At 58.1% G+C, this 24,514-nt stretch overlaps 1 protein-coding gene across 5 annotated transcripts in view; it reads right to left on the bottom strand.

Moving 5' to 3' along the window:
- Positions 1–24,514, bottom strand: part of NTRK3 (neurotrophic receptor tyrosine kinase 3) — a 170,811-nt gene that overhangs the window by 22,564 nt on the left and 123,733 nt on the right. For all 5 annotated transcript variants that reach the window (XR_006739867.1, XM_036411849.2, XM_045572010.1 and 2 more), the window contains exons 14-16: positions 6,603–6,733; positions 3,148–3,320; positions 1,904–2,147 (exon numbers count right to left, since the gene is read on the bottom strand). Coding sequence is in view for 4 of the 5 variants with exons in the window: in XM_036411849.2 (XP_036267742.1) it covers positions 1,904–2,147; positions 3,148–3,320; positions 6,603–6,733 (548 nt within the window). In the remaining variant the exon portion in view is untranslated. The remainder of the gene's footprint in view (positions 1–1,903; positions 2,148–3,147; positions 3,321–6,602; positions 6,734–24,514) is intronic.

Raw genomic sequence — 24,514 nt, 5'->3', positions numbered from 1 at the left:
CCCAGGCCCCCCGTTCCTCAGTTCCAATCTGCCCGGTGCCCACGGAAATGAGACGGATTCACTCCCTGCGCTCTCCCGGGAGGGAAGAGCAGCAGTGCGCAGTTGTTAAAGCAAGGGCGCCGCGGCATCGCTGGAAGATGTGATTTTTTTTTTTTTTCCTTCCCTCTCTGAAACCGGAATGGAGAAACACTCAGTGCCGAGTCTGCACACGTCCCGGTCAGATGCTGTTTCCCAGGACCCTGGGGAAGCCGGCGGAGGCCAGACCGGCCTAATCAAACATCTCTCTCGCCCAGAAAAACAACGAGCCGCCCCTCGCTTTTATCAACACCGACACGGAGCCGAGCGAGCCAGACAGGCCCGCAAACCCCATTACGCGGAGTGCAAAGGCAATTAAACGGTGCCAGCTCCGGCGAGACCCGAGGAATCTGTGACCCGCGGGCCCTGAGGAACCAGGCCGATGCCTGTCTTCAAAATGACTGGAAAGCACAGTTCTGGAAGCTAAAGACTGGCTCTGCTGGGCTGTTTCCCGGCAGGCCCGCCCCGGCCATCCGTCAGGCGACAGCCGCTCCCTGCTCCTTTCCCCGTGGCTGGCGATGGTGGCTCGAGAAACCGGCCAGTTGCTGCAGACACACACCCTCCCCCGCTGTCTGTCTACTTCTGCTTCACATGCTCTCCTGATGCTCTGTCATCTGCCAGCCTCTGTCTATCCCATGAACAAATTACCTTCCAAACACAAAGGGCGTTCTCAACCCTCCTGTTTTTCTCGAGGCCCCGGGCTAAGGTGACATGTCTTGAGTGACTCGTTTTAACGTCATGCTTAGACAGAGCCCACAGGAGGAAAAGCAGACAGAGCTGCTCTGCAGGCGCCAAGCCCCAAGCAACAGGCGCGAGCCAATGGCACAGCCATGAGCTCTTTACTCACAATATGGTCATCTGCTCCTGACCAACATGGGACAGATGGCTGCCATGCCCCGGAGACACCGCCCCGCCCTCTCCCTATGCCACTCGTCGCAAGTCCTCACCCCTTCAACGTCCCCCGAAGTAAATGTTCCATATTTTCCAAGCAACTGACCTGCATTCAGTTTGCAGAAGTTATTCTGTCTCTGTATCCCAGGTTGCACCTATATCCCCTCCCCGCCCCGCTGCTATTTTTTGAGTTAAATGACACTCAGCCCACTTTCGCTGGCAATAATAACACTGTCAGAACCACTCAATGATCCGTGGGGAGATAATTCCCCAAGACCAAGGGGGAAAAGCCTGGGAGCAAAGTAAGACTCCTGATAATGCAGACAAGCACGTGGTGTGAAACTGGACGTGATGCCTCCTCCCCGGGTCAGAAAGCTTCTTCTAACCGGCGCCCCCTCCAGCGCGGGCAGTGGTCACGTGCCTCCTTCCCTCACCTTTCCTAAGCTGTGTGGAGAGCTACACTCAGCACGACATGAACCATTTTGCTCCTTTACGCTGGGTTCTGGCTTCTGATCAAGAACTGCCTTTGAAATCGAGCTGCACGGTCAGCAGAGAATCCGAGACGCCAATGTGCTGTGGGAGGGCTGGGTGGGATCTGACTCGGAGGCGCTGAAAGCTAGCACCGCGTGGGGTTTGTCTGCGTGTGCGCTTGCGGACACACGTGCAGATCTATATACATGTATATAGTTGCACGAAGGATGAGTGTTAGCTAATGACACAAGTGAGGACACGATGCATATGGCCTTTTAGTGTCAGGAGAAGGAATAATAAACAGGTGCCAGGATGTGGGCGTGGCCAGGGAAGAGTCCCTGAGGGCACGTGTGGGCGTGGCTGTGTCTACCTGTGCTCCGAGTGACGGGGTTAATGGACAAGGACGAAGACACGTAAGCGAGGCGCTAGCTCGGCACGGAACCCTGCGGTGGAGGAGCCCCCTTACCCGGTAGTAGTCGGTGCTGTAGACGTCCCGGGACATGCCGAAGTCCCCGATCTTCACCAGCAGGTTGGCGCCCACCAGGCAGTTGCGGGTAGCCAGGTCCCGGTGCACGAAGTGCTGGGAGGCCAGGTAGACCATGCCCGAGGCGATCTGGCTGGCGATGTGCAGCATCTGGGAGAGCCCCAGCTCGCCTTTCGCCTGGCGCGGCTGCCCGTCCACAAGGATCATGGCATCTGGGCCGTGGGCCCTGCAGGGGACGCGGGGGAGAAGGGAGGAGCGGAGAGAATTCAGGAGGTTTCTGGAATGCTCCATAGCAATGTGTGCCATCTTCCTTCTCAGACTGCCCATGGCCTATTTCTCCCATCCAAGTACTAACCAGGCCCGACCCTGCTTAGCTTCCGAGATCAGACGAGATCAGGCGCGTTCAGGGTGGTATGGCCGTAGCCATGGCCTATTTCTGTCTACAGCAAAATGTATGAGTGCAGACGTAGGTGAAACACTGCATCCAGGTTCCACACTAAGATGACAGCAGACGTGCTCTGGGTCAGGGAGTAACCCTACTCTTTTAGACTATTTCCTTTATATCTAGGGCTGCCCAAGTTCTAGAGGTCTAATACAGAATATTTAACAAAACCCAGACTAACACTTATGTTGCCCTTCCTCTGTCCCATGCCCTGCTCCAAGCATCTTAAATATATTCAGTCACGTAATCCTCCCACCTCAATCCAGAGATAAGAAAACCGAGGCACAAATGATCACATCACCTGGCCAATGTCACAGAGATGCCAGAGGGACCACAGGGGTGAGCAGGAGCAGAGGAAGCCAGACATGCAGCTCAGGAGCATCAAGAGGGCTTGTTAACCAGCTCCCTCGGCCCCACCCCCAGGGTTCTGATTGGCTACATGGAGCTAGTTCATTTGCATTTTCTACAAGCTCCCCCGCAGGGATGCTCTGGGTGGGAAGACCCTTAAGTCCACTCTCTGGACCACACAGGGCGGCCTAGGACTGGGGGGGGGACTCTGTTGGTGGCTGGGCCCAGTGACAGAGCCCCCAGGCCTGGGGCTCCCCGGGCCTACGGCCCCAAAGCAGGGATGAAGGCCTGAATCCAGCCGCTCAGGAGCTGATGCGGAAGAGCGGAAGGCTGCTTCTCACGTCTGACCCCTGGACCTTCGTGCTCAGAGGCGCAGATACAGCTTCTGGCTCCGGAGAGGATGCGGGGTTGGGGGCGGGGCGGGGTCAGGGCTCACCGGAGGAACTTGTTCAGGTCTCCGTGCTTCATGTACTCAAACACCATGATGAGCGGGTCGCCGTCGCCACACACGCCGTAGAACTTGACGATGTGCTCGTGCTGCAAGTTGGTGAGCAGCTCCGCCTCCCTCTGGAAGTCCTTCCGGGCGGCCAGGGTGGGGTCCTTCAGGGCCTGGGGACGAGGCAGGAAAGAGGTTTTCAGCAGCCAGGGGACGGGATGTGCCCGTCCCCCTCCTGAGCAGAACCCTGGTGCTCAGAATAAAGGCTGCTTGTGCCCAAGGAAGAAGATTGTCTTTTTTACTTTTAATATTTCCCATTGATTTATAGAGGGAGAGTGGAAGGGAGGGGGAGAGACAGAGAGAGAAACATTGATGTGAGAGAGATACGTCGATTGGTTGCCTCCCGCACAGGCCCCGACTAGGGCCAGGATCGGACCTGCAACTGAGGTACGTGTGCCCATTGCTCATTTCACCAGCTCTGATGCCAACAACCAGAGCAGAGGCATCTGCGAGATGCTGTGGGTGGGAGAAGGCAGAGGGCGCCTCTGGCTGGCCCAGCCCTGGCGGCAGCCCTGAACTCCATGTGCCGGGGCGTGGGTATAGGGTGACTGCCAGCGATTTATTATCTTCAGGAAGAACAGAGGGGGAGAGGAATCCAGCATGGGTGGGATGGGAGAATGCGGAGATTTATGGGAACCCTGCGCTTATGAGAGGGAAAAGTAGATCACACGTGGGGCCAGCCAAATGGCCTCTCTCCATCTCCGTAAATCATTCTCCGAGCAGCCCCGGAGGCCAAAGGCAGCCGCTGGATTTCCGCTCCCAGCAGTGCCCGCCGGCGTGCCCGGGGCTGGCACCCTGCAAGGCACCAGGAGCTGAGGCACCACCATCGCCCGTAGCCTGCCCACACCCCTCACCACGGGATGCCCGCTCCTGGGTCACACCCGGAGTGCTTATGTAATTGGCAAAGGGTGGTGCTCAGCAAGTAGGGGGCCAGGGGCCAGGGGTTGACACAATTGGGGCAGAGATGACCTGAGGAGAATGAGGAGGAAAATCACAGACACACCCCAGCCCGTCTCCATGGGGTCCTCTTCTGAGCAGAACTTCAAAGTGGGTCACCGGTTGGTGGCACCAGGATCCGGGGACATGGGTCTCACTCCGGGGTCTCTGAGTCCTTCGAGCAGGACCCGCAGAACAAATAGCAGAGCCGGAATTCGGCCCCTTGTCTACTTCTCTCCCCCCACGTCTGAGGACCCTGCCCTTTCCGGCTTCCCCTCTGGGCACCAGCTCCCTGGCTTTGAGGGTCTGTTCAGTCAGGTGGGAGGGAAGCTATCTAAATGGTCAGAACACTCTGCCCGGCCGGTGTGGCTCAGGGGTTGAGCGTTGACCTAGGAACCAGGAGGTCACAGTTGGATTCCCAGTCAGGGCACATGCCCGATTGCAGGCTCGATCCCCGGGGGGGGGGGGGGGGGGGGGGGGGGGGGGGGGGGGCGCGCGCGAGTGCAGGAGGCAGCTAATCCATGATTCTCGTCAGAGATATTTCTAGCTCTCCTGCTGCCTTCCTCTCTGAAATCAGCAAAAAATATATTAAGAAAATCAGAGTTATTTAGTAAAAACAGGGAGACGTAAGATAACAATAAAATCAAGACCCAATTAGCTATCTCGGAAATAAATTATACAGTCACTGAGGCTAAAACAGCAAGAGCCGCAGACAAGACTGAGCCTCCACTGGATAAACCGCAGGGAGAATGGTAGCCGGGGACAGAGCATGGAGAGGCAGAGGGGGCAGGAATGATCGTGGCGAGGGTCTCACTCCCTCTTGGGGATGGAGAGGAGTTGTCCGGCCGTGAACTGGCCGCACCACTGACCACTGTGGGTCCTGAATGCACTGCCCACCGTCCCTCTGTGCCTCCCTGTCTCTTCTGGACAACGAGACCAGAACCGGGCCGGGCTCTGAGGCTTCCTGTGAGAATGAAGCATGAGCCTGCACACGTCACCTACAGCAGGACCCTGTCAGATGCCGTTGGCATGGCCACCATCACCACCACTGGGCCCACGGGGCACCCGAGGGTGTGGCATCCCGGAGCGCCCATCCCCTCCAGGTCCCCAGGCCCCGGGGGAGAAGGAAAGCCTTCCAACAGGAGGAAAGCAGAAACACATTTCCTGCATTCCCCACTGCCGGGCCCTCGGCGGGAAGCGGTTCCCAGGGTTTTAGGCCATCACTTCACTCCCTGCTCAGAGTCCAGGAATGCCCCGGCCCTTCACCAGTTCCCAGGCGCTGCTGGAAGCCCAGCGGATGAGTGTCATCCTATAAATTAGGGTTCAGGGCAGCGCAGACCCTAAGCTCAGGGATAAACCGAGAACCGTTCCCACACCCCTGGTGCAAGCCACATGAAAACCCATCTCGTCTGACCATCGCGGGTCTACGGAGACCCACAGCGCAAGCCCGTTTTCAGGGTGTCCAGCAGGAACCACCACTAACCTCCATGAGGGAGCACTCTGCCTCCTTACTCATTCCCAGGGCAGAGCTCGGCAGACAACGCCTCGTTTATTTAAAACGTTACTGAACAACAGCCATCACCACTGGTTTACACAGCCTCGGCGAGGCTACTTGCCTTTTTATTTTCTTTGGAAATTTTACTTTTATTGATTTCAGAGAGGAAAGGACAGGGAGAGAGAGGGAGAAACACCAATGATAAGAATCACTGACTGGCTGCCTCCTGTGCAGCCCTTACTGGGGATCGAGCCTGAAACCCGGGCAGGTGCCCTGACCCAGAATCAAACTGGTTCATAGGTGAACGCTCAGACACTGAGCCGCGCCAGCCCGGCTTGACTCCTGCTTGTGCCAATCATGTCCAGCGATTTGTCGGATACGGATTTACTGTGGGAGGGTGCGGGGCGGGCAAGGCCTGCGCTGCCGCTCCAGGCGATGCGTCTGGAGCTCACAGCTGCACAGCCGGCTCAGCACAGAAGCCCGCAGTGAACAGGCCCCTCCCGCAGCTGCCAGCAGGCAGTCCCCCTCAGGCCCGCCACCTGCACCCGTGGGCACTGCTCTCCCTGCTCAGGGCCCGACACCCTCCCCTGGCCTGTTCCCAGTGATGGCTGGTGCCCTCTGGAGCCCACCCTCACCGGACTCCCCTCAGAGCAATGGCCAGGTGACTTTGCAGGCAGCGACACCTCCTGGGAGGTCACTGAGGAGGAGGGAGGGACACCCTTCTGGGGATGGGACTGAGCCCCGGGTGTCCAGAAGGCGGCCAGGGCCCTTCCCAAGCAAAAACCTGTTCCTCATGTGTGTGTGACAGCTGGGCCTTTGACGCCAAAGGAAGTGGGTGTTGGTCCCAAGGACAGCTCGTTGACCTTGGAGCAGGGGCCGGACTGCACCCGAAGGAGGGGCCTCTCCTTCCTGCTCCCCAGCCCCGCCTGCCCCCGCGTGCCTGGCCCCGCGCCCCGGGGCTCACCTTCACGGCCACCAGCATCTTGTCCTTGGTGGGGCTGAGGTTGTAGCACTCGGCCAGGAAGACCTTCCCGAAGGCGCCCTCGCCAAGCTCTCGCTTCAGGACGATGTCCCGCCGCTTGATGTGCTGCACGTCTGCGGGGGGAACAGAGAGGAGGCGGCCACGTCAGTCTGTCCCCCTTAGAGACCCGGGGGGCAGGGGAGCACAGGGGCCTGGAGCAAGGAGCCCCGCTCCAGAGCCTGCGGCAGGCTCGGGCAGCACCCCCCCCGAGAGGGTGTGGAGACGGCCTCTCACGACGGCGTGGAAGTCGGACCCGGAATCAAATCCCAGCTCTGCCCCTGCCACGCCCCTAGGTCTTCAGACCGCAGCCGGGAGCAGTTCGCGCTGATGAGTGCACGGGATTCTGGGAGGAATAAGCTGTGGCTTGGGGCAGATTCCAGCTCAGACTCCAGGTGACGTCCGTGTGCCCTCCCCCTCCGTCCCATGAGTCCTCCCAGGAGAGGACGTCCGCCCAGCCCTGGGGGAAGAGGCTCCAAGAGGCCCCACGAGCTGTGGCAGAGAGAGACTGGATACGGGCCAAACACACCTCCACCGGGACAATCCCACTTGCCAATGGGACTCTGGGGCCCAGGCCACCATCGTGGCACCTGCTTTCCCTGCACTGAGGCAGGAACAATTTGTGTCCAATCCTACCACTGGCTCAACTTTGGATTCTCGTGAGAGATGTGTGTTACTGCACCCCTTTCACAGATGGAAAAATGGAGGCGGGGTAACTTTCCCAGGTCCTCAGAGCTAAAACACGACTAAGGAAGGACTCTTTCTTCTCCTCGTGGCTCTGAGCCTGCGTTCTTTCCATGATCGAGGCTGCGGGTCCTGGGAGTCCCTTCCCTGCGGCCACCGAGAGGGTGAGGGCCACAGCAGCTCAGCCCTCCACCTCCCCTCCTTCTCCCGCCCAGCTTCTCACCCGCTCCTCCGGGCACTCTAGCCCAGCATCTTCCCAAGGGAAGGGTGGGCACCCCTTCCAGGAGGCCCCGGGAGGAGTTGTGGGAGGGGCTGGAGCAGGCCGGTCTATTTCTGACGTCCGGGCGTCTGTCTGGGCCTCTTTCTGCGCTTATTTCTAGCTCACGCCGTACTGCTCAGAGCTGCCGCTGGTGCCGCCCTCTGACCCACATGCTAAAAAGTGATGGATTTCCCTGGGAGGAGAGGGCATCCATCTCCTTTTACTGCCTGGCGGGCCAGCCCGGCAGCGTCTGGGTCACCAAGCTCAGACGCCGGGACACTGTGGGGAGCGGGGAGAGAAAGGAGGGCGGGCAGGGGGTCCGCACAGCCCGGGCGTGGGAGGCCCTCGCAGTCCCCAGCAATGCGGGCGGCTGGAGAGAAAGCAGGCCAGCAGAGTGAGGAGGCGTCTTGGGGAGATGAAAGGGTCCCTGGCACTTTCAGGCCCGGCTTTCCCCAAACTCCTTTTTTGTAAGAGAGCCACCGCCTGCGATCCATGGGAAGATGCCACTGTCTCCGTCGGACAGCAGGCTCATCAGACAGATACAGAACGCCAATCTCTGCGTCTCCGTCCCTGCTCCATCCGAGGGCCAAGATGATGCCGCCGTGTTTGTGGGAGTCACTCCTGCGAGGTCCAAGGCAGGGTTGCTCACCCGAGATGCCACCTGCCACCTCAGAGCCCTGAGAGGTCAGAGGGCAGGCTGGGGTCATCCCCTCTCCTGCCTCTGCTCTGTTCACGAGCAGCGCCTTCTGTGACCTGCACAGGTCAATCCACTGGACAGACGTGGCCAGAGACACAGGTGGCCACGGTCAGCCTCACTTCTGTGTTCTTGGGAAATGGAGGCATAGATTGCTCAGACCTGCTGCCCTGGGATGAAGAGGATGCATAACACTCACACAAAACGATATCACCGAATGAGTGAGGACTGGGGAAAGAGCCAGGTCTGTGTTTGAATCCTGACCCTATGCCTTATTCTCCCCCCTACTCTTTTAAATAACAGATAACTTTTAAATAACAGATAACAGGAAGTGTCTGAAACATAATGGGCATTTAACAAAAGTACGTTTCCTCCCTTTCTGCGATGTTCTCATCTAAACAAAACCAGGAGATAAATACGCCTGCAAACTCACAGGGGCTTGGAAAGAACCTTGGGCAAGGATGGTGACATTCCCTGGAAATCACATGGCCTGATGTTGCTCAGAGGGGTGAGCCAGCAGGTGTGGCTCCGAGACTGAGCGTCAACCTGCGAACCAAGAGGTCGCGGTTTGATTCCCGGTCAGGGCACGTGTCTGGGTTGTGCCCTCCATCCCCAGTGAGGAGTGTGCAGGAGGAAGCCGATCCAGGATTCTCTCTCATTGTGGAAGTTTCTCTCTCTCTCTCCCTCTCCCTTCCTCTCTGAAATAAAAAATAAAATAAAAATTTTAAAAAACCAAGAGGGAAACCAGCTCCAACACAAGGGGTCATACACAGGCCGTCCAAGCCTGCCACCGCCATGTCCCTCCTCGTCCTCCTTCAGAGTTCAAAGCAGGCTGCAGGCGGAAGCTGGCCAGACTCTGGGATGAAGACATCAAGACAGAGACAACCACCTACCAGAGGTGGCTATTGATCGGCAGAGAAAGACCAGATTTCCCGGCGTCGGCGACTATAAATAACGGTGGGTCGGGCCCTGTGTCAGGCAGCAGTCAGTCCCCAAAGCCGCCTGCTCCGGGTCCAGGACGCCTTGGCAGCAGTTCCCTGGCGGTCCTGCAGCTCTGCGGGTGCCTGTCCCACGAGGCCATGTGTGTGGCAGCCTGAGCTGGTCCTTCCCTGAAGGCTGCCCCCTCGGGGACCAGATGCGGGCCCTCCCGGCACCCCTAAGGCTGGCCAGCTGCTCTGTCACCTCATCCCGACAGGCTCTCCTAAGCACTCGCCTTCCCCTCGTCCCTGAACCACGCTAACTCCCCGTCTCACAGTGGGTCCCCATCAGCTGCACCTTCCTTCCTCCATGCTTGTCTGTTTTACCTTATGGCTGTCCCCTGGTCCCTTTTTATAAAAAGTATGTATTGATTTCGGAGAGGAAGGGAGAGAGAGAGAGAGAGAGAGAGAGAGAGAGAGAGAGAGAGAGAGAGGGAGGGAGAGAGAGAGAAACATCAATGATGAGAGAGAACCATGGATCGGCTGCCCCCTGCACACACACAACTGGGGCCTGTGTCCTGACCGGGAATCGAACCGTGACCTCCTGGCTCATCGTTCGATGTTCCACCACTGAGCCACACCAGCCAGGCCCTGGTGCCTTAATATTAATAACAAAATGGCCGCCACTGAGCGAGCAGGTTCCCCGAGCCAGGCACTGGGCTAAGCTCTCACCAGGAATTGCCTCGTTCATCTTCTGGACTCTCTTAAGCACCCCAAGTGCCACAGACGGGGAGGCCGAAGTTGGAGGATGATGGAGTACCTTGCCCAAGGCCCCGGATGTTGGCACTGCCCCCCACTCTGGACTCTGAGTCCGGCCTGAGCAGACCGTGTCACCCATGCCCTCCTCCACACCAGCCTCCCTGGCCCGCCCCTCCTCCCCGGGAGAGAGGCGCTGCTTCTGAACTGGCAACAGCCCTTGGCGGGAACCACACTCGTTTCCCGTGGAACTTCCTGCCGCCTTGGTCAGTGCCACCGGAGCTCCCCAAGAGCAAGGAGGATGCCTCTGGAGATGAGGGTGGCACCACCCAAAGGTGACAGCGGAAGACCCCAACACCCACAGGAGAACGGAGGGTCTGGACAGCCTCGGGGGCCCTCCGATCCCAAGGCGAGGCCCGAGGATGACTGCGGAGGAGGAAGGAGGAGGGAGATTCTTGGCAGAAGAGCGGGAACAGGGAGAGGAAGGGAGGGTCTCGGGGAAGTGCGTGTTTGCTTTACACTAGCCAGGCCCCGGGGTCTCAGGCTGCCAAGACTGCTCGGGAGAAAACATTAATTCAATCCCACACATTTAATTACACATGGAGTGGAATGTCTCTAAATGGGAAAGAACAACATTCCCAGGGCCCCGGCCGAGGGTTTGAAGTGGCAGGGGGGAGGCGGAGGGCGGGCTCCGGCCTGTGAGGGGGAAGGAGACGGCGGGGAGGGCCGGCCCCGCCCCGGTACGGGGGGGGGGGGGGCATCCCTCCTGCCCTCCCGCCTTCTCACGGCCCCATGGGCTACGTCTCGCCTCCTGTGGACATGGAGCTGGTCTCCCTTCGGTACCGTGTAAGAGCGTGACCAGGTGAGGGCGCCCCTGGACGGCACAGACCCTGCAGAGCCTGGCGAGCTGTCGCAGGGAGGGACGATGCTTGCAGAGCAGCCCCGGGGGATGACAGGTCACGGAAGCAAGGGGGTGTCCCGAGCTCATGTCCTGGGTTTTCTAGGAGAAGACAAAGGGCGGAGGGCCCCCAGCAGAACTCTGCAGGGCTCTGTGCCCGGCCCCGGCTGGCCGCGCAGTTGTTTAGAGGGTCACTCTGATACGCAAGGTTGTGGGTTCCATCGCCAGCCAGGGCACATGCAATAAGCAACCAATGAAGGCATCAATAGGTGAAACAACAAATCAATGTTTCTCTCTCTCTCAAAAAAAAATCAATAAAAATGTGGCCGCTGTCCCTGTCCTGGCTGAGGTGGACTCAGGGTCGCCTCAGCACCTGATGCTCCTGCTGGCCAGCCCAGGCCCCGCCCAGGGCTCTCCTGCTGGTCTGGGGCTCCCCCATTATTTCCGGAATTGGGTGGCTTTGCAAAACGGCTAGAGAGGGTGCTGGTAGCTGCTCAAGCCCAAGGCCAGCGCCCCGTGTTACTGAGCTTGTGCACTGGGCCTAGCGCGGGGCCCAGGACACGGCAGGCTCTCACTAATGACTGGGTGAGGGGTGGGGGGTGGGTTAGAAGCCCCTCTCAGCACTGCTCCAGACGGAGCATGAAGAGCACTCCAAAGAGGGAGGAGAGGCGGGAAAGAGGAGTGAGAACGGGAAAGGATCCAGGAAGCTCCAAAGAGCAGCCTTATTTATGTCTCGGCCCCAAGACCGGCCCCCAAATCAGGATCTCACGGAACCACGGCAGCCGAGACCGGCATCTGACCCGCAGCCTCTGCCACTTGGACCCCTAAACAGAGCGCCTCTGGGGCCTGCGTCTGACACGGTCTCCACTCCAGGGGACGCGTGCACCCTTGAAGGTCACGCCAAGGACAGGGGTCACGATCAAGGATGGAGACGTGTGTTCCCACGCGGCGGATAAACACACAGGAGGCCCCGCTGTTGCTGGAAGCGGTGGAGAAAGAGGGTCAGCGGAGGACCGCCTGTTCTGGGGCGACTTCCAGCTCACGTTTCCTGACACGAGTTCAGCAAAAGAGGCTACACGGTTCCGCCGTGTCGTGTCCCTGCCCCCAGGTGCTGCCTCTGGGGGCTCCGTCCTGAGCTCAGAGGTTTACTGACACCAAAGCCCCCGACATCGCACGCCCGCGCCCTTTGTCTCCGCGTCGCACGGGCCCTTCTGTGGTGAGGGGCCCCCTCTGGCTCTCATCAAGCGCGGACAGTCTGAGCCAAGAGCGCGGAGCGAGCCCCCGAGGAGAGCATCTGGAAGTGAGGAGCTAGGTGCTGAGCGACGAAGCTCAGGCTCCGGCTGGGAATCTGTCCCTCCAACCACCTGCCGCCGGCTCCCCCAGCCCCACCCCTCCCGGCCTGGAGCTTCCTTCCAGCCTGTTGGAGACACGCTCTCCCTCAGAATGCCAACGCCAGGGGCTCCGTCTGCATCCCAGTCTCCCCAGAGGCAGCCTTCCCCTCTCCCCCTCCGCTGGCGTCTGCCCCTGTCCCCCAAGGCTGTCTGGTGGCCTCATCCTCACCAGCAAACCCAGGGCTTAGCACGTTCACGGTCATTCCGTCCAGCTGTGGAGCTCAGGGCTCCGCCCAGGAGGCCAGAGAGCAGGAATGCTTATGAGAACCACGGGGTGAACCAGACGGCTGGCCCCAGCCCACAATCACCCACTGGCCTTCACCACTGCCAGCTCCCAATGGCTCCAACAGGAAGCGGAGCCCCTCAGAGACCTGGGCAGTCAGAGGCAGCAACCTTTCAAAATGCAGAAAAGCAAGCGCACGGAGAAGAAAGGACGAGAAGCTCTCACTCATTCGTCCGTCCACCCGGCCTTGTACGTCAGCGCCAGGAGGAGGACAGGGGCAGTGAGGAAGGACGGGGCCCGGGGTGAACCCTCACACTGGGCACACCTGGGGGGCAGCACTGGACCACTCACTGGGCCAGTCTCAAGCCTCGGTGTTGCCAGGAGTGACGTTAGGAAATGTCCATCTCTGCTATGGAAAGCTCTGGCCCACGTCACCTCATAAATCCCTCCCATGGATGCATAGAACAGGGGCAGCGTGGGGACAGGTTGGTCATTCACGGTTGGGGTTTCACCCCCATCCCTCCATCGGGAGTCCCTTCCCACTTTCCCCAGGAGGAATCCACCACATCACAAGACGGGCTCTAACCCCACATCCTGCCAGCCTTCTGTGGAGGATCTCCTCTCTCCTCAGAATGTCGACGCCCAATGCTAACACAGGCGCAGTCGGACCACCTCCGAGTCCCCTGAGCTGCCCAGCGTAAACCCAGCCCACCCCCGGGCGGCTCGGGGAAGACAAGCTCTGAACAGCCGTGCCACCTCGGGGGAGCCCAGGGCATGGGCAGGGGCCAGCATTAGTCTCTTACATAGCAGACATCGGGGAGATTGAGGCGGGGAGTCTGGCTCCTCTATGGGGCTGCCAGCTCCCTCCGTCCTCCCAGCTCAGCACATACGCATGCCTTTCGGCCCCATCAGCACAAACCGCTCTGCCGCCTGCTCACCGCGTGCCCACCGGCCCTCCCCGCCAGGCCTCCCTCAGCGGGCCTCGGCGTAGCCCACGCCCACGCTGCAGAGGAGGAGTGGCCAGGGGAGTCGGCGGCTGGGCCTCTTCCAAGGAGGATGTTCCCGTCTCCGGCTCCCACTCCTGCAGCCGAGACACCTGCCAGCTCCCCCTCCCCCAACCCTTCCCGCCCCTTGCCACCCTCTCTGAGCCTCTTCTCTGGTCCTCCCTCTCTCCAGCTCTATATCTGATGGGGTTCAAGGTCAGAGGTCAGAGCCAGCGGGTGTGGGCCACGCAGGCCCTGGGCATGGGCAGCCTGAACTTGGCACAGCCGACAGGAGTCGTTCCGCACGGCCTCTGAGATCCCGGATCCCGGCCTCCCCTCCCTCTGCCAGGTGTTCTCCCACCACATCCTCGGAGCTGGCTTCCAAGCGTCCCCCCCCGCACCAGATGTTCCTCGCACTGGCCGGTGGTTTCCTGGCCTGTGTCCTGAACCTCCTCCTGCTCTATTGTTCTTAAAATAAAAGTCAAAACCAGGGGGATTCCGGGCGCCCCCTCCCGGCCCCTGGAAGCCCCCGCCGGCGTGGCAGCTCAGGGGAGGTCTGTTTGGGTTCACCAGGGTCCGTGAGCGCCCACTCCAAACCCTGCCGTGGGCCTCCGGTGAGAAGATCATTCTTTCTGGCTCTCCTGGTGCCAAAAGAAACAGAGCCACAGACAAGTCCGGGCCTTGAATGTTGTCAACAGCATTTTTTCTCCCCAGAAGGAAGAGGCCGGAAGCTGGGGTCAAGGGTCTCTCTGGACCTGGTAGAGAATCGGGACAGGAGAGAAGGCCTCACTAGACACCGCTGGACTTGTGTGGTGACACGCAGCCACCTCTCCTTGTAAGGGCCGGACACCCTCAGTGGCTTCCGAGACATCACGAGGGGGCCTGCCTCAGAAGTCACCCTCAGGAGCCCCCTGAGAAGGCATGCTTCCCCCCACCCCCCACAGGGGCCCACACCCCACTTCCCTCCATCCTTGGGGACTCCTCCCCTCTCATTTTCCGAAAGAGAGGATTGCTCCATGTGGAGACAGCATACACCTTCTTCCTGCTGTGGCCGCCTTCACACTCAGCCACCTCCACCTCGCTCTCCTGGCCCTTACACACTCCTTCACCCCTTTTATCGTTCTACCCCCTTGCCCATCTACCCCTTTTCTATGTAGGCCTGCTTTTTGCTGCCTTCTGCAGCTGCTCTGCTCCCGTCCAATCCTCTCTCCCTCTTGATGTTTCTCCCCTCATATTCAAACCTTGGCGTAGGCTGAATACCGAACTTGCTTCGTCGCCGCTTTTAGGATCTGACCCAGCCCCAGCCCCTGCCACTCTCACGTCATCCGTGGCCCCTCCTCCACCGCTCTCCTCTCCAACCACTGCCCTTCCTTCTCGCCCCACACTTTCCGTCTGGACAGCGGCGACCGCCTGTCCCGGAACAAACACCTGCTCGGCAGCCGCCCCAGGCCCCGCTGCGGTGCTCAGGGAGAGCCTCCGCCCCCGGCTCCCGGCCCGTTTATCAGCCGGGCTCCCCGTGGAGTGCCGCTCCGTGAGGGCTGGCTCTGAGTCTCCGTCAGAGCCAGGGCCCTGCAGCTCCGCGCCTGCTGGCCGGACAGATGAGAGGCTGCCGTGGCGGGTTTATGATCGTCATCCCGTCGGCCCCCGGGACTCCCAGACACTGAGTGAGGCGAGCCGGCACCGGCCGAGCTGGCTGCAGCTTCCGCAGAACTGATTTCAGACTCCGAGGCAGACAGAGCAATACCAAAGCCGGCCAGGGCCCCGCAGGAGGGCCGTCCCAGCTCTGGGCTCCTATGGGGCAGGCGGGCGGGCAGGAGACCACAGTCCTCTGAGCGCAGAGTCCGCCAGTGAACACGGGGATGTCAGAGCCTCTAAAACCGGACCCTCAGCTTCTCCATCTGCCCTGAAGTCCCAGTTTCTCCTCCACCTGAGGCCCTGCACTCAGACGAGGGCTTGAGCACGGCAGTGACTCCCCGAACCACAAAGGGCCGCCTCGTCCACTGGGAAGCCCTCGGTTCCTTTGCAATCAGTTGAGCCCCAGGAACCTCTTTCAAAGGGGATGGCGAGAGACCGGCAAGGGGTGGGTGCACTCAGTCTTCGGACGCAGGGGGGCTGCGGGGCAATGGCTGCCATGTTCAGTTCTCAGCAGGACGGGCCACTGAGGACCAGGGAGCTGGCCTGCGACACCTTCCCCTCGGCCTGCCGCCAGGCAACAGGAGGCGCAGACCCCAGGGACACGTGCAGAGAAACAGATCTTCACCAGTGGGAACAGGCTGCGTTTGCCTCTTTAGCGAAAGGCCCTCCATACCGGGACCCCTTCCCAAGCAGGACTGACCTCGAACCCCTTCCCAAGGGGACAGCAGGTCAACGGACTCACTCTCAGTGGCTCTGTTCTCTGATTCGCTAAGGAAACAGCACGGAATGACCTCCATCCCTTTTCTCTTCCAATCTACCTCTCCCCTTTCCGTCTGGCCCTGCTGTCTTAGATGAACTGGTGGCTCTTTTTGCCCAGGCCAACCCCTCCGCCCACGCTTGCGTGGCCCGTTTCTTCCATCCAGTTTTTGAATCTCGTGTTTACCTCTGTCCTTCCCACTGACGTGTCCCCTCCAGGATAAGGTTTCCCAGCCTCATGAAAAATGATGCTTGACCCTGCCTGCCCTGAAAATTCCCCTTGAGTCCCCCTTCGCCGCCAGACTCACGGACGGCCCATATACCTTCTCCCGTGCCATCTACCCAGCTCCGGCTCTCCACGCATTCCCAAGCCGTCACCCTCTCTTACCCCTTCACTCCCTGACCCACTGGTCCCAAAATCACGGGATTCCCTGAGACTCCAACTGCAATGGCTTTTTCTTAGTCCTCACTCAACACAGGAGAAACTCAGGTCCTTCAGGGTCTGGCCAAGGCTTCCCTGAGCTCTCGCGACGCTAGCTGCCTTGCATAGCACACAGGGGATGCTCAGGTATCGTCAGACACAGGTGTGATCAGGACTCTGGAATCCCAGGAAGCGCAGGCGCCTGGGTGTTGATCCCCGATGCTGTGTGTGACTTCCTTGTGCCTATGGCAGCGGCCAGATGGGAACCATCTTCGTCACCCGCGTGCACAGCCCTGCACTTTGCAGGATGTTTAAATAGTCGTTAACCTGCTGACTGTCATTAAGAGAATATGAGCCACTGAGGCATAAAAAACCCTCGGTCTGTCGGTCGATCGTGTGGGTGAATGCCCAGGGAAACGGGAAACATTCCTCCCTAAGAGATCTTTCAGAGGAAGGGAGCGTTTCACGAAGGCCTTGGTTAACAACTTTGGAAAACGAAACAGCTATTTATCCGGCGGCCACCATGCCCGGTGCTGGGGCGATAGCAGACCTGCAGACTGACTCGCAGTGGCAGCGGGAACAGGAGGCGGGTGGGGCGAGGCCAGGCAGGAAGTGAGCCAGCTCTGAGTGGCTACAGGGACAGGTCTGGCTGCACTGCGCTGTCTGCGAGCCCCGCTCCCTGCCACGGGCACGGTGGGAGGGACTATGCAGTAGATGGGCACGGGTGAGGGGATGAGGGCACCAGGCCTCCCTTTGGCCAGGCCTTCACCAGCAGACTCCTGCTCCATCACTCACAACGAGCTTCTCAGCAGTCACCGCCAGGAAGGGGAAGAGCGGGAACTCAGAGTCCCTTCCACCCTGCGCTTCCTTCGTCCCCAGCGCCTTGGCTTCCAGGAGATGCCAGGACGCCTCTGGCCATGGCCACACACGCCTGAGTGGGCGCCCAGGGCTGGCGTCCAAGGCCCCGCCCTCACCTGGCAGCCAGGAAGGCCCAGCCCCCGGGGGATCCTGGACACACATGGCACCTTGGCAGCCGCCTCTGACAGATGACCAACAACAGCTTGCCTGGCTGTGGGAAGCGACACGGCCTAATCGCACTATTGGTGGCGGCTTCAGTGCTCCTCCCAGGGCCAGTGTTTTCGCCGGCGGGTCGGGATCCTCCGTGCCGCCCCCTTCTGCTTGTCTGTGCCCCGGATGTCTGGGTTCCTTCCGAGTCACCTGCTGCGTCGTCCACACGTCTTGCCTTTCCCCGAGGCCTGGTCTCCGGCAGACACAGCCCAGGGAGACGGAAGAGGGGGCAGTAAATGTCTCTTGCCTGTCAGCTTCTATCCCACCGTCACCCCAGAAGGACACTAAGGGCCCTTGTAAGTATATTTTTATTGATTTCAGAGAGGAAGGGAGAGAGAGAAACATCAAGGATAAGAGAAGCATGAGTTGGCTCCCTCCTGCACGCCCCCTACGAGGGATGGAGCCTGCAACCTGGGCATGTGCCCTGACTGGGAATCGAACTGTGACCTCCTGGTTCATAGGTTGATGCTCAACCACTGAGCCACACCAGCTGGGCTCTCAGGGCCCTTTCAGAGAGAAAAAAGGAGGGAGGGTGTTGGAACCCTGCATATGGGTGCTGCTGTCACCACTGAGCGCTACAAGAGAGAAAACAGCGCTATCCCCTGGCCTCCAAAGCTGCCAATTTGGATAATCTCACCACCGACCTCTCTACCCCTCCTCCTCCCGCTGCTATTCCCTGCTCTTTGCCTGAGCTGCCCACTTCTCTCCGGGGCGGGCACCTCCTCCGCCGGGAGCCCAGATCCAGGGTTGGCTGCAAGTGCCTCTCTCTGAATTGCCTGTGGCCTTTTACTCCAGTGTCGCTCCCCGTGGCGGTGCCCCGCTGGATGCGTTCCCGGGAGGCTGCCAGCTTAAAGGCCAGGGCAGGAGGTCGGTATGCGCCGGGCGCGCCTGCCGACCCTCACTCTGACCCTGAGAAAGTCAAGGGCCGCGCTTGGCTAGTCGTCTGCACAGCACACAAGATTAGCAGCTCCATCCGGAGTGCCTTTAATATTTCTGGGCTGGACAGCTCAGGATCCCCAGCCCTGAAAGGCAGGGAGGCTCTGGCCGAATGACCCCCTGGAAGTCACCTGGCCCTGTATTGTTATGTTTAGGCCCCCGGCCGGCGTGGCTCCGTGCTCGAGCATCGACCTACGAACTGGAAGTCGTGGTTCAATTCCTGGTCAGGGCACGTGCCCGGGTTGGGGACTCGATCCCCAGTAGGGGACTTGCAGGAGGCAGCCAAGCCATGATTCTCTCTCATTGATATTTCTATCTCTCTCTCCCTCTCTCTCCCCCTTCAATCAATAAAACAACATTTTTTTTTAAATATTATCTTAAAAATATATTTAGGTTCAACCCATTTCAGTTACTTACAAGAGTAAAACACTGTGAAGAAGTTAAGTGCATCTGGATACACCAGTCAATGCAACAGTGTGTATCGCTACGAGAGAACCAGGAAGATCTCTCGGTTCCAAGAAAGCAGCCTCCTTCGGCCCCGGCTTCTCTCGCTGTGCGTACTGTTTCTGATGTCTGCCCATGTGGCAGCATGCAGCAGCACCTCACTGCTTCTCATCACTGGGTTAGTCTTCTATCATGTGCGTGCACCCATTCATCAGCGGATACACATTTGGGTTGTTTCTACTTTTGGGGTATTCTGAAAAATGCTACGATGAACATTTGTGTGCAATTTGCATGAGTGTGTGTGTGTGTGTGTGTGTGTGTGTGTGTTTTGAATGTATCACCTATACAAAAATGTTTATGTTGCAAAAGATTGGTTAAATGGCACTTATGGAAAAGGAAGCAGCGGCATAATGTGAGTGTGCAGGTGCAGGCAGAACGGCTCGGTGCTGGTAAGTAATGGAGTGCGCACCCAGGAAAGCTCAGAGGGTGGGAAGCGGAAATGGGAACGGTGCTCTGGGTGATGGGTGGCGGATAATTTACATGTTTGTGTGCTTTCCTGGATTTCAAGAGATTTTTCTACTGTGAACGTAAGTTGCTTCTATAATCAGAAATAAAAACACCTCCACCAAGGTGCTATCAGAAGGGAAAAACCTTCCCATTCAATTCAGCCAGAGCCTTTCCCTCTCGGTTGCAGAGAGAAAGCTATCCTCCCAACAGCCCACGAATGAGGGAGGGCAGGGTGCAGCCCATGTCTGTCTGTCTGTCTGTCTCTCTCCCTTCCCCTCTTCTCCCTCTGTCTCGCTCGGTCACAGCATCTAGAAAACTGCAGATCCCCAATAAATACCAATCAATTTTGAAAGCCTCAGGGTCAGTCTCCATGGCAACCTGACAAGGGCATGCCGCTGTATGGGCGCTGCCCGAGCGTGGACATGGTCCAGGAGGTGGAATGCCTGCCTTAAGCAGCCGGGGTTGCCAAAGGACCTTGCTACTGAGCTGAGTGCCAATGGCATCGGGCTTCCCCAGGCGGCAAGGAACGGACATCTCTCTAAACAAGGCAACGCCTCAATGGTCATCCCACTTTGGGGTTCTCTGAGCTGCCATTTCTATTTACACAGCTGCAAACAGGTACCACGATTCAGCGATTTTAAGAACTACATTTAAGCCCAGCTGGCATGGCTCGGTGGTTGAGCATCAACCTATGAACCAGGAGGTCATGACTCAATTTCCAATCAGGACATGTGCCTGGGTTGCGGGCTGGGTCCACTATGTGGGGCGAGCAGGAGGCAGCCGATCCATGATTCTCTCTCATCATTGATGATCCTCTCTCTCTCCCTCTCTTCCCCTTCATCTCTGAAATCAATAAAAATATGTGTGCTTTTTTTTTTTTTTAAAAAAAAAGAACTACATTAAAGAACCTTCCTGCATGCTTACCTCACATGTAATCCCATCACACTGCCTCAAAACTGCTCACTTGTCTGCACCACGCCTGTCCCTTACACGCCCACAATCACTGAGAGTAGGGAGTGGAGGGAAACAACGGGGACGACCTTTCTGAGCGGCAGATAGGTCTGGGAGTATAAAAATAAGTACATTTTCAGAGTTTCAGAACAGGAGTGTCACTGTGACATTTTCACTGCAGAATGTTCTCTAGGTTCTTGGAGGTAGAAAAAAAAAAGTCTGGAGAAAAAGCAGAACTATTAGTATTAGTAATGAAAGCAACGCATCCTAGAGACCACGTTGCTTGTTTGAAGTTTACTGATGGTCTCATTTGCATCTCCTGAACACCCTAAACGGTCCCCAAAGTGGCTCTGTTTGTTTGCGCCTCCGTGAGTGTCAAGGGCGTGCAGAAAGCATGAGTGGGAGAGGGACCAGAGCACGTCGGTGTTACGTGTGGCAAGAGAACGTGAGGCATCTCAAGCTTGTAATTTTAAATTGAACTGCAGTTTTGGGATTATTAGTGGGTTTCAATTGGCCATGCTATAGAATCAGGGCATGATTATCAACCAGAAAGCAACATCACTAATATAAACAGACGAAAAGACCCCATTCCTTCCATCTTCACCACCAAGACTCCCATCACTTCTGTGTTTCCCCCTTTAAATTCTTTACCTCCCTTTTCTCCCCACTCACATGCCGGCAACCCTGCTGCCCAGGAACGGAAGTGTTTTGAACGTGTGGTACCCTTCATACACCTGCACACCCGGAAGAGGAAGACAAAATGTGCCGCCATTTGTTTCAGATGCAACAACTGAGAAGGAATATCCCCCTCCCAGATCAACACGGCCAATCGTTGGCCTGGCCCAAACCAAGATGCTCGCGCCCACGCTGAGCGAGGTCCCCCGAGTCCTTGCTGGAGGAGGCACGGGCTGGAAGCTGATGGGGTGGGAAGAGGTCCTGAGGGGCGTGCTCAAGACGTTTCACGAGAGAAAGAGAGAGAGAGGGAGAGGGAGAGAGAGGGAGAGAGAGGGAGAGGGTGGGGGAGAAAGAGAGAGAGAGAGGGGAGAACTCCTGCCTTTTGCAACCATGATTCCTAGAAACTGCCCCCCCCCCCCTCCGCTCCCATATCAAAGGACGTATATTCTCTTAATTAAATTAGCAATAGCGATGACGATGACAAGAGATAACTCAAAGAGGGGCCAATCCCACGTCACCAAGTAAGAGAAGTTTTACGAGTTCAAAGGCAGGGCAGCTAAGTAATGGAAAGGGAACTATTATCTGAAGCCTGGCTGCTCCCATCTTCTGTGCTATAAATAATTCAGCGTTTTCTTTTTCTCTTAAATATCACCAAACCGCGCCGGAATCTTTATGTGAAGGGTTCTGCTGGGGCCCTCTCTCCCCTGCTCCTCGCCCTCCCTCACCGGCCCAGGCAGCTCCCAGGAGAGCAACCCCTCAAGCTTTCACATTTATTCTTTGACATTTCAGACTATTTGTCAGGCAGAGCTGCCTTCTTGAGATCAAAGTCGGAAAAAATCTCGAAGAGAACTCCCACTTGGCCCTGTCCTGCTGCGACAGAGAGGGTCGGTTAACCCCCGAGCGTCTGCTTCCTGCCTCATCCAGAGAAGTCCCCCGGCCCCAACGCGAATGGTGGTTCGCTCTCTCCCTCTTTCTACCTTCCTCTTGCTTCCAAGTCTCCCCAGCATTCAGGAGGGGGCAAAGGTCCTTCTTCCCGGCTGATACACCAAGGCACTGAGCAGAGAGAGTCAGATTCAAGGACCAAAATATGTCCCCCACTCGAAGACAATACTGATTCCTGGGGGCACCTGTCCAGGCAGAGTCTTTTCTCTAAGCTCAGAGACAAATAAGGAACAGGGAAAGGCAACTTACCCCGAGGCATTTTGTTACTAGAAGTGCCCACCCTGGGCTCCAGGTCTTCGTTTCTGTGTGCTACCACTAGGGGGTGCCACCTCCACCAGCCCGGGAGGGTGGCCAGGGTTAGGGCTGGCGTCTTAGGCACGTAGGTGAAGTAACTTACCATTTTCTTCCGAGAGATCACAGGGAAGGTTTCCTGTGCCTGCCTGCCAGCTCCCAGATCACCTGTGTGTCTGTGCAAAGCAGAGGGCAGCGGGAGTGGGGACGGAGCCCGCAGCTGGCTCAGACGTTGGCCTCGGGCTGTGCTGTTCATCGTATTTATCGGAAGGGCGGTGATTGGTGAACACATCTGCTTGGTTCTTCTTTGAAGAGCTTCTCACTGCCTCACAACTCAGTTTTCCTAAAGTGTGTGTGTGTGTGTGTGTGTGTGTGTGTGTGTGTGTCAGTTTATTAACAGGTGCTAAATGAAGGGCATCCTGTGTTCCGTTACATTTGGCAGGACGTGTCAGAACCTTTAGTATTCTCCCGTGCACGCGCGAATCTACAACAGGTGGCTATGGCAACAGTCTCCAAAGTTACCTGATTGGACTGGTAGCGTTTCGTGAGACTAAAAGGAAGCAGCGCTGTAGCCAACGGAAGAGGGGGCGCCTGACCCCCACAACATCACTTATCTGAAAACTAGAGGCAGACAGAGGACGAGGCGTCTCTGCAAGGTGGGGGTTTCAGAGGAGGAGAGGACCGCGGGGCAGAAACTGGAGCTTTGCCCAGAAAACTTATCAGTTCGGCCAAGTGGTTGACTCAATAAAAGTATTAAGGTGGCCAAAGACATCTTCCTGAGACTGCGACGGGCTTATTGTGTGTTTCTAAACGACCAGATCGGCCATCTGGCATTAAAGGTGCGAGGCGCCAATTGCCCGTTACAGGAGCGGGAAATGTCAAACGGACGGCCATAAAGATTGAGCGATGCTGTGAGTCGCTCAGACATGGGCTGGGGGTTTAAATCCTTCCGGGAAGGACCTTCTCAGGATACATGCTCCGTGGGAGGTGTCGCCTCGGCTCCTCGCGAACTCAGGTTCCCACTGGCCGGCTCTGTGCCTGGCTTCCCTGGGGTGACAGGCTTCGGCCCAGAGCTGTGGCCCCAGAGGGGGGCAAGCAGAGAGAGTCGGGGGCCCCGGCTGTGTCCTCTCAGCCAGCCTAAGCATTCAGAGACTGATGCTCTGGACAAAAATCGCTTTGAGGTTGCTTCTCGGGCTCTCTGTCACATGAATTTTCTCTCAGAGTTAACGCCTAAGGCGTGCTGACACTTTGGTGTGTATGGAAGACATCAGCTGGGCTTAGCCAGCAGCCAGCCTGGCCTCTGGCATGTCCCTGCTCCCTGCGACAGCCTGCAGGAGGGCCTGGACCCAGACTTGAGGACTCGCTGTCCTTGACTTTGGCAGCAGGAGGGCAGACCTTGGAGCCTGCCTGTCTGGCGAGTGCTGAGAAAGACTGGACGTGAGTGAGAGGGCCTTTGTAGGTCCAGGGCTCTCCTGGGTCCTGTCAGCTTCAGACTCAGGACTCTCCGTGGTATGAGGCCCCAACAGCCTCAGGAACCTGGCGGCGTGAAGTACACGCCTCCCTGGGCCACTGGGAAAGACGCAGTGAACCCTGCCCCCACCCCTCCATCCGCTCTCTCCCTGACAGGTCCGTTGGGGGGGGCGGGGGTCAAGATCGCATGCTGTTTGGCCAAAAGGCTGTCGGCAGCCTTGCAGAGTGAAGAACGCTGTGATGCAATTCTAGTGCAGCACAAGGATAGAAAGTCAGTGGCATTTCAGAGCCCAAGATAGAATGATCCCAGGCTACGTGGAAGCAATGAAGTCACCTTACTGGGAGCAGGCCCTTGCCCTGCGGAATGAACTTGGGACAAGAAGCAGGGAGAGCATGGTGCCTTTTTTAAGGGAAACAGGCCAACGGCTCCAGGGAGGCCCCCGAAGGAGAACCTGGCTCCATTTTGCTACCGTGGTAACAGCACGTGGGTGGCAGGAACCAAGAGAAAGGGAGAGGCACAAAGGCAAGCCGGGTGTCGGTGGCCCTCACCAGAGTCGGGGCTCGGAGGGGTTTTCTGAGCCGACGTGATGCTCTGACCCTCAAACTGCTTTGTCCTTAAAGCCCCTCCACGGCTGAGCGGGGAGCTCTGAGCCGTCCTCCAAAGCCTCAGACAGCAATCGCCATCGCTCTTAGTCAGGGTAAAAGGGAGGAACTGCTCAGTGTCTCTGCCTCTCAGAAGAGCCAAGCAAACTCCCTTCTCGTCTCCTCCACCTGCCCCTCTCCCCACCCTCAGCCAGATCAGAGCCAGGCGCATGTACGTCAGGGGGGCCTTGAGCAGCTCCCGTTTGCACGGAGTCCTGGGAAAACACCACGACCCTGAGGCGCCCAGGGCTGCCTCCGGGACCATGTAGGAAGCTCATGCATCTCCTGCTTTCCAGGCTCAAGTTTCCACAAAGC

This window comes from Pipistrellus kuhlii, unplaced genomic scaffold (genome assembly GCF_014108245.1).
Source record: "Pipistrellus kuhlii isolate mPipKuh1 unplaced genomic scaffold, mPipKuh1.p scaffold_m20_p_42, whole genome shotgun sequence".
In the NCBI taxonomy this organism is placed as follows: domain Eukaryota; kingdom Metazoa; phylum Chordata; class Mammalia; order Chiroptera; family Vespertilionidae; genus Pipistrellus; species Pipistrellus kuhlii.
This window is presented reverse-complemented; position numbering and strand designations above follow the sequence as displayed.